Source organism: Borostomias antarcticus (assembly GCF_949987555.1).
Source record: "Borostomias antarcticus genome assembly, chromosome: 12".
Lineage (NCBI taxonomy): Eukaryota > Metazoa > Chordata > Actinopteri > Stomiiformes > Stomiidae > Borostomias > Borostomias antarcticus.
This window is the reverse complement of record NC_140245.1, coordinates 23,592,663-23,602,662: the sequence shown is the minus strand read 5'-3', so window position 1 is coordinate 23,602,662 and position 10,000 is coordinate 23,592,663. Positions and strand designations below refer to the sequence as shown.

The following is a 10,000-nucleotide window of genomic DNA, read 5'->3' as shown; positions in this document are numbered from 1 at the left end:
TGTCATCATCCCTCCATACCCACTCTAACACTCTGTCATAACCTCATCCATACCCACTATAACACTCTGTCATAACCTCATCCATACCCACTATAACACTCTGTTATAACCTCCTCAATACCCACTCTAACACTCTGTCATCATCCCTCCATACCCACTCTAACACTCTGTCATAACCTCCTCCATACCCACTCTAACACTCTGTCATCATCCCTCCATACCCACTCTAACACTCTGTCATAACCTCCTCCATACCCACTCTTACACTCTGTCATCATCCCTCCATACCTACTCTAACACTCTGTCATCATCCCTCCATACCCACTCTAACACTCTGTCATAACCTCCTCCATACCCACTCTAACACTCTGTCATAACCTCCTCCATACCCACTATAACACTCTGTCATAACCTCATCCATACCCACTATAACACTCTGTTATAACCTCCTCCATACCCACTCTAACACTCTGTCATCATCCCTCCATACCCACTCTAACACTCTGTCATCATCCCTCCATACCCACTCTAACACTCTGTCATAACCTCCTCCATACCCACTCTAACACTCTGTCATCATCCCTCCATACCCACTCTAACACTCTGTCATAACCTCCTCCATACCCACTATAACAGATATCCCCTTTGAGGACAGTAAAATCTATCCACCCACTACTAATCAAGGCCAGTTGCTAAGCAACACACATCTTGTACACACAATGCATAAAAGGATACAAACCAAGGATACACACCAAGGATATACACCAAGGATATACACCAAGGATATACACCAAGGATACACACCAAGGATACACACCAAGGATATACACCAAGGATATACACCAAGGATACACACCAAGGATATACACCAAGGATACCAACCAAGGATACACACCAAGGATATACACCAAGGATATACACAGAGGATACATGATTGTAGACGAGATTAAATAGGTATGTCTTAAGATCTCGCTTAAAAGTTTAAATTTAAAAGTTTAAAATTAAAACATAGTGTAACATACTGTAGAATAAAAACGTATAAAAAGTGCAAATTAAGAACACCAAGATATTAAAAGTAAATCTACGCGGTAAAAGCAATGTTAAAAAGGTATGTTTTAAGATCTCGCTTCAAAATTACCACAGTTTCAGACACTCTTAGGTTCTCTGGCAGGGTGTTCCAGAGGCTGGGGGCATAGGAACTGAAAGGACTTCTCACAGGACATGGATTTTGATGACAAAAATGAAGTCTCCGACGTAACTTCAGGCGAGGCACGAACGTCACGGCCGGGGTAGTCGGCAGAGGTTAATCAGTCACGCATGACGCCAGCACCAGCTGACTGTCAGCTGTCATAGCATTGGTTCAGCTCACTAGAGCGCATGTATTTAAGCTGTCAAAACATGACATTGTTCGCGCTTGCCATTACTGCTGGTTGTGCATTTGCATGCTCGCCCCACCTCCTCCCCTGCTCCTCCTGCGTTTGTCGATGTCATCTCTGTTGTCATCGTTGCTCTCTGTCCGGGGGTATTGCTGCATTCTTCTGGTATTCCACTATGCGTCGGCTAGTGGAAGCCAGAGTAGACACTAGCTGGTCTCTGTGGCTCTCCGTGGTGACCGTGGGCCGAAACATCTCCGAATGGCCATCCAGCGGTCCCTCCGGTCGCCATGGAGGCAGAGACACTAGGCTGTATCTCCCTCGGAACCCACGAAGCGTCGGCCCGTGGGGGCCAGGGACTATAATGTACAGCAGTCCCCCTGTGGCTCTCTTTGACGGTCTTAGTGGGCTGAGTTACCTCCGAGCGTCTTCCCGATCGCGGCCCACTCTGATCGTCATGGAGGCAGGGGGCTAGATGCCGTTCCCCCTTTCTGGCTCTGTGGGCCAAGCTGGCCCAGAGGGGGGGAACACCTAGATTGCCTCCCCCTGCTAACGCGCTTTCCACGTCGGTGGAAGGCAGGGGGCCCCCCCAGACAGAGCACACCGCCAAAATTCATATGCTATGTATTTATACCGCATGATAATAAATGTTCAAATTTGACAAAAGTGATCTCGACTGAATATGACAAATTGAGTGATCCTAAAATTGATGTTTGTTATATTGAGTGGATTCTTCGCAACTCCCAATTTTTGTAATATGAAAAAAAGGAAAACAGAAAAAGCCCAAAAAACAAACTGCAGACATCAGGACCAAACCTCCAGTGGCGGTCACATATGGTGAGAGAGGTTCAAAGAGAGACGTGATATTCCTCCTAATATTCATTATCTCATCTTTAAAGTATGCTCCTAATTCCTCACAATAGCAGGTAGAGAGCAGCTGGTTTTACGTCAGGAATCATAAGGCTATCAACCATTTAAAAGAGCACCCTAGAATTATTTTGGTTTATAGATATCAATTGAGAATTGTGAAGTGCTTCCTTTGAATTTCTTATTGCCTTATTAAAGGCAGAAAGATGTTCTTTGAGAATATCACGGTGGATCTGCAGCTCGGTCTGTCTCCATGTACGCTCAGATCTTCTGAAGGTTCTCTTTATCGTTGATTAATTTCCTCATTTCTCCATGGAGCTTTATGGTTGGCCGGAACCTTTTTCAGTTCAATATGCGCTACAGAATCCAGGTCTGCCCTTACTTTAGTGTTAAAGGTGGATAAGTCTTTCCCAGATAGCAAGCGGATCTGGGCCATATATGGGCCGGAACTAAGACACAAGTGCCAGATCTGGCCTGTATATGGTCCTGATCGGATTGCTGTCTGGGTTATCATTACGCGATGGGCCGCATACATTACCACCTCTAATAAAAACCACTATCACCACCAAAAAGCTCACTCTTCAACGGTGCAAGTGTGCTATATTTATACTGAGAAGTGAGTTTAACCATTTCAACTTGATTACACCAACAAAATGCATTAATGGGCGGAGCCCTGTGCTGTCCGAACACCCTCTCTAGTTCCACACTGCATTTAGAACCAATTTGTTTTAGTTTGTTTTTTCTTTCTATCTCGTTTGTAACTTCCTGTAACTTTCCTAGACGTTTTGCATAATTCTAGACTTTAAACATATTTCATGTTTTACCGTGTGTTTTGTAGAGCTTGATTATACTGCGACGCTTGCTCCTTGGAGCTCTGACACAGTGGTGTAATGAGCCCTGTGGCTCTTCCTCTCTCTCTCCTCCACAGGCTGGGTAATTGTAGCCTACCTCTTCAGTGTGGTAACCGTAGCCTACGCTGCTCCACCGTGGTCATTTGGTCATTGGTATTTCTCTCCCAGGTTTTCCAGGGATGCGGTCAGCCGAAGCCTTCGGGAATGGGCAGGTCTGCCCGCGGCATCTCGGACGTGTTCAACGCTCGCTTCCGACCCTACAGCCCAGAGGAGAGGCCCACGACCGCCGCCGGCACCAGCCTGGACAGACTGGTAAGGGCCGGCCGCAGAGCCCGGAATTCTGACCCGAAATGAAACTATTTCCTGAAGATTTTGAATAAATTGTCTACGCTATGGGGCAATCGTGGTTGCAGGGCGGAGTTTAACGAAGGGTCTTCTACGCTGTGAGTGATATACAGAGATCTCAAGTGGGGTCTTAGCTGGTTTATATCTCTCCCAGATAGCAAGCGGATCTGGGTCATATACAGGCCAGATCTGGCCCTTGTGGCTTAGTTCCGGCCCATATATGGCCCAGAATCATTACACATCCGCTTGCTTTCTGGGCTGTGGGCTCTGGGTAGATAGCAGTGTAACACAGGAGTGGTTTCAATAGCTGGATAAACACCGCTGTATGAAATTCAGCCTCGAATTCCCCTTTTAATGAAGGCAGATGATTTGGTGTAGGCCCTTGTCCTTGGGTCGGAGGACAAATCGTTTATGTCGGCTCATGAAGGGTTTGAAAGCATCCGTCCGACAGCTATCTCTGAGAGAAACCTTTGATGGAGGGTTTTATTCAACCTTTATTAAACCAGGCAAGCCCTTAAGACCGTGTTTGCTGTTAATGTTCCCCTGTCAAGCACATTCTCAGGCCGCAGTTAAGCACATCCCACAATGCACTTCTGCAGATCTGAATCATGCATGTCAACAAGCACACACTGTATTTCATATACTGTAAAAGCCATGTGATCTCACTTGTAACCCAATCAGTATGTAAAGCAGTCGCGGAGCGATGTTTTCATTTCGCTAGAGTGATATCAACCCCATTGGCCAACAGTGCAGGCAGGGTTGTTAGATGGTGAGATGTTTCAGATGTGGAAGGGACTATTTTGATGGTGGGTGAGAGGTGCTTCGCCCAGAGAGAGGAGGTCTGGGGATTGAATATCTCAGCACTGCTATTTATCAGATACTCTGCCAGAGATTGGATTCCTGACAAATGCATATGCTGTATAACACATTCCGCTCTGTGTATGTTTAATGTCTCTCTCTCTCTCTTTCTCTCGTCGCTCTCTCGTTCTCTTTCTCTCGTTATTTCCTCTCTCTCTCTTTTCTTTTTTATCTATTTGATCTATTAAATCCGTCTCTTCTCTGTTTTTCCTCCGCTCCCAGAGGATAGTGTGGAGGACAATGCAACACAGCGTAAGCCTTTCATCCCTCTCTCCTTCCCTCAGTCATCTGTCTCACGGAGGTCTCAGCGTCCCTAGTGCCAGCTCTCCATCCTCCCTCCCCCCAATCCCCCCCCCCCCTCCACTCCCCACTCCCCCTGCTCATTTTTTAGCATTATTCAAACTGAGACGTATAGATCGTCTGTGTTATTGACATGCCAGAGCAGGACTTTCACTTGTTTGCATTTCGGTCAGCGTTTATTCAAAATGTATTACACCTGTCATCGTTTTGTTATTGTTGTTTGTTCATTCATTGTTTTTTCTCATTATGATGTCGCCGCTGTGATTAAATCTCGGTTACCGAGGGATTGTTATTATAATTACGGTATGGCTGTGTGATTTTACATTTTTCTGATGTCGTTGAGAGAGAATTATGGAATCATGGCGCCTACTTTAGTTGATCCCAGAGGATATTCAATACCTTGGTTTGCCATAATCCCCGTTATTACATTTCACACTGATTAAACCATCTTACCTGTGTTATTTGTGGCTGTCTTCTAAGCCTCTTGTGATGTGAAGCGCCATCCGTCGTAATGAGGTCCCAACACGACCACATCTCACCTCATCCTGCAAACTTTCTCACACACATTGCCGGTCACACATCTGGTCAGACCCCATTCCGAGTGGCCCTTCGAACAAGTCCCAGATAGCAAGCGGATGTGTAATGATTCTGGGCCATATATGAGCCGTAACTAAGCCACAAGGGCCAGATCTGGCCTGTATATGGCCCAGATCCGCTTGCTATCTGGGGTGGCACAGAGACGTTTTTTGCATTTCCCCCGAAAAGCGGTCGGCGGGCGGCAACGCACCGCCGGTTGAAAACATTCTACGTGATGTCTCAATATCCAAAACGTAGGCTCGTACGACCGCCAGTCGTGACCACCGGTAGCCACCGCCACATTCCATCGCATGGTTTAGGTTACAGCCCTAATGGGTCTCAAGCATTGAGACTTCTCTTCTGTTCTTACCCACTTTAAAGCCACAATTACTACGCAGAGCACCAGGTGGGCTGAAACACCACTCGGGTATTAAGTGGAGCATTGTGTTGGAAGCTAAGTCAGGCTGTCCGGTGTTTCCAGCTAATGTTTTCACCACACAGATAGCAAGCGGATGTGTAATGATTCTGGGCCATATATGGGCCGGAACTAAGCCACAAGGGCCAGATCTGGCCTGTATATGGCCCAGATCCGCTTGCTATCTGGGTACAACCACTGTGGTCGGACAGGCTGCTGGGGATTTTTTTTTTAAGGATGCATTTTACAACATGCTGGCAGCCAGGAAGTAAAGCACTTATTGTACAATGTCATTATTTTTAGGAGCGTGAGTGAAGTCGTATCCCATTGGCTGTTGCAGTGACACCATTGACTTGATGATGTGTACGAGGTCAGGTTGGTTAGGTTGGTTTGGTAGGTAGCGCTATTGTGTTATGTGCCGTATACCCTGATTCCAACCGTTAATACATAGGGTTAGGGAGAGACGCGGGCTTTGGTCTCCAAGTGATTAAACAGCAGTTCGTCTGTCTACAGTATCGCACTCGTCCTGTAACGATGCCCAGATAGCAAGCGGATCTGGGCCATATACAGGCCAGATCTGGCCCTTGTGGTTTAGTTCCGGCCCATATATGGCCCAGAATCATTACACATCCGCTTGCTATCTGGGTGACATTCTTTGTTTAACGTTTCACTCCAAAACAGATCAAACTATAATGTGGCTTGCATTGTTATTCATAGCAGCTGGGTAAATGAATCAGATGCATCAATCAATTGAACTCCGACCCCCCCCCCCCCCCCCACTGTCTCGAGGACAGTGAGTCACAAGCTAGATAAGCATCCTTATAACTCTCTCCTTTCGTCTCCTCTCCATCTCTCCTCCTCCCCCTCTCCTCCCCCTCTCCTCCCCTCCATCATTATCATATGTAGATTACACGCATCTCCTCGGTATCTCGAGAGCGGGAGCAGTGCTTCTTATCATTCTAGCCACACGCTCCATCTTTCCCGGCGGCAAATTCACACATGAATCCCGGCCGGCGTGCTCGGCGGTGCCCAGATAACAAGCGGATCTGGGCCATATATGGGCCGGAACTAAGCCACAAGGGCCAGATCTGGCCTGTATATGGCCCAGATCCGCTTGCTATCTGGGGATCCTGTGTAGCCGGACCCGCGTCCTCTTCCTGAACTCCATGTGGCTCTCTGCCGGGGGGCGGGGCATCCCCGGCGTGTCCTCCAATCAGTCGGCTCCCCCCGGCAACTTTCAATCTCGTCCAATCATTTATCTCCCCCCCCCCCCGTGGTACTCTGGTACTTGTACTGTGTGATATTGAACTAGCCGTACAGTGCTTTGATCATGTCAGCAAAGTAGCTTCCCACGTTGGTGTGTGCAGGGAGGAGAAAGAATAGTAGCGCCCGTCTTGACCATAACTCTCCCGGCGCCGGCGCCATCGACCCGGTATGCAGGTGAAGGTGGTGCCGGCTCGGTCCACTGGACTGGACTGAATAAGAACTCTATCTAGTGAGTGTGAACAAACAAAACAAAACATCTTTTATTTGTCACACGGTGAGACACACACGTATTTTTATTTAACCTTTATTTAACCAGATAAAAGCATTGAGATAAAATCTCTTTTACAATACTGACCTGGCCAAGAAGGCAGCAAAGTCTCACATTGAAAGACACAACAAGGACATATAAAATACAGAGAACAACACAATTAAATATACAAAAGGTAGAGCACGTAGGAACAATAAGAAATTAAGGTATATTACTACATGAGCAGCTGGTGGTCTTCTGGTAGGACTTCTGATCATTTCAGTTTAAAGCTGGCTAAAGGAATAAGTGCCATCAGTTTGAGGCTTGACTGAAGGTCATTCCAAGACCAAGGACCAGAATAAAAAAGGCTCCTTTTCCCAGCCTCAGTCCACACAGCAGGTACGTGGAACCGTATCCAGGCACTGGATCTGAGGTTGTAAGAGTCACAAACTGGTACAAAACTGGAACATATGTACTGAGGGAGCTTGCCTAAAATGGCCTTATACAATAAAATAAACCAGTGCTGCATCCTGGGCATAGTGAGTGAGGGCCACCCAGTTAGGCTATACAGTGTGCAATGATGGGTCCTATAAGGTGCGTTTGATATATATCTCATATCACACAGTGTAGTGAAACGCACGCACGCGAAATGGCTGGAGCATCCACCAATGAAACGTCTCTCCTGCTCTTAACCCATCCCGTCGTTCTTTCCCCAAGGGCAGCTGGGAGCAGACAGTAGGCAGCGTGCATGCAGGGACGCGCCTGAAGACAAACCAAGTGCTCCTGTCCGTCTTCGCCAGGGACAGACAGCGTTAGCGATCTGTTCTTCTGCATGTTTTTCATATTGGGTTCTTTTTACGGGGGAAACCCTTGCGAACACGGGGAGAACATACAAACTCCGCACAGAAAGTTCCGGAGACCTTGCTGTGAGGGGGTACCGTGCCACCGTGCCACAATTGAGCGATTTTGGGGTTCAGTGTCTCTTGCTCAAGGACACTTCGGCACACTCCGGAAGCTGGGATCGAACCGGGGACCTCGCGATCCCCAGCCGGCCGCTCTACCTCCCGAGCTACGCGCCGCCCCCCTGGAATCACCGTCGATAGCCCGTAGAGAGACCCCACTGCTCGGGGAGACGGGGCGAACCGTGTCTCGCCCAACGTCAGATATTCAGTTTTGTAATCACTCCTCTTCCATGGCGAGCCTCAGGCTTGGATGTCTCTCACATCAACTCTTCTTGCGACGAATAATTACCGTTAATACACACAACATGTTATGGGACATGGGTTTGTAGTGGAGGAGGTTTGAAACTCTCTGGTGATGAGCCCCATGCATTATGTCCTCTTGGCCTAATTGAAAGATGTCTAGTCTTCGGGAGCAGGGAGGTCAGGCAGACTTAGCATCGCAACAACATGCGAAACGTCTCCCGACATCTGCCAGCGCCTCTCTCTCTCATCTCGTATTCTGAGACAATGTGCAGATCAACTGAGTATGAAATCTCCATCTGCACTTGCATTAGATCGGGATCAGTTAGTCGAGTCTTAATGGGATGTGTTTATGGGCCTTATGTCTCTTTTATGATATCATTCCCCCAATGAGATGAGATGAGATGACTTGCGCCTCGACGGGAAGACAAATGTCGCCCACGTTGGGCGCACCAAGACTAGGATTTATACCACTGTGGTACTCTGGTACTTGTATGGTACTCTGGTACTTGTATGGTACTCTGGTACGTGTATGGTGCGATATTGAACTAGGCATGCAGTGCTTTGATCATGTGAGCAAAGCAGGTACTCATGTTTGTGTGTGTGGGAAAGAACAATAATAGAGTAGTGGTAAGGATGCAGTAGGGCACAACCTGACTGTTGTCTCTCTCTCTCTCTCTCTCTCTCTGTTGTGATCTCCCTCTCTCCCTCTCTCTCTGTCTCTATCTCTCTCCCTCTCTCTCTGTCTCTCTCTCCCTCTCTCTGTCTCTCTCTCTCCTCTCTTCTCTCTCTCTCTCTATTGTGATCTCTCTCTCTCTCTCTCCCTCTCTCTCTGTCTCTATCTCTCTGCCTCTCTCTCTGTCTCTCTCTCTCTCTCTCCCTCTCTCTCTGTCTCTATCTCTCTTCCTCTCTTTCTCTCTGTCTCTCCCTCTCTCTCTGTCATCCCGGGCCTTAATGGAGTCAGTCACTGTGGGGTCGACCCCTCTGTTCTCCAACTTTGTGATTTTCGGGATGAATAATAAATACCGCGCGTCTTTCATCAGCTCAGGTCCTTTCATGAGTCTCATACAGCTTTAGGAAGACCTCCGCTGTAACTGGGCTTTTGTGTTCATCCACCATGTTGATTGTGAGTGATAGAGTTTGATTATAGACCATCGTATCTTCCGCCTATCAGGTGCGTAGCAGGATATCAGGGATTCATCGCACCTTTAATGTAAGCAATTATTTTCACAGTAGGGAGACTTCTTTCTCTGGTGTGAAACAGCTGCTTTCCCAAGAAGGCATCTGCAAGACGATTAAGAACCAAATATTTATGCCATGGCTTGTGGTGAGCAATTTCAGCTGTCTTCTTTCCAATATTAAATGTGCAAGTTTAGATTAGTACGCTTCTTTCAAAACTTTTCTGAGGAATTATCAACAGCTTGTAGTGTAGTGGTAGTAATAGTGATGGTACAGTAGTACTAATGTAGTAGTACTAATACTACTATTAGTACTACTATCAGTAGTACTAATGGTAGTATTAGTTGTAGTAATGGTAGTAGTAGTGATGGTAGTAGTGATGGTACAGTAGTACTAATACAGTAGTACTAATACTACTATTAGTACTACTATTAGTAGTACTAGTAATAGTATAAGTTGTTGTGGTGGTAGTAGTAGTAGTAGTAGTAGTACTAGTAGTACAGTAGTATTAGTTGTCGTGG

The 10,000-nt window shown here is 47.0% G+C and overlaps 1 protein-coding gene across 1 annotated transcript in view; it reads left to right on the top strand.

Moving 5' to 3' along the window:
- gpc6a (glypican 6a) overlaps positions 1-10,000 on the top strand; it is a gene marked incomplete at both ends in the record, with an annotated part of 128,691 nt that overhangs the window by 107,870 nt on the left and 10,821 nt on the right. The window contains 2 exons of the mRNA XM_084446525.1: positions 3,260-3,403; positions 4,517-4,546. Coding sequence (XP_084302651.1) covers positions 3,260-3,403; positions 4,517-4,546 — 174 coding nt within the window. The remainder of the gene's footprint in view (positions 1-3,259; positions 3,404-4,516; positions 4,547-10,000) is intronic.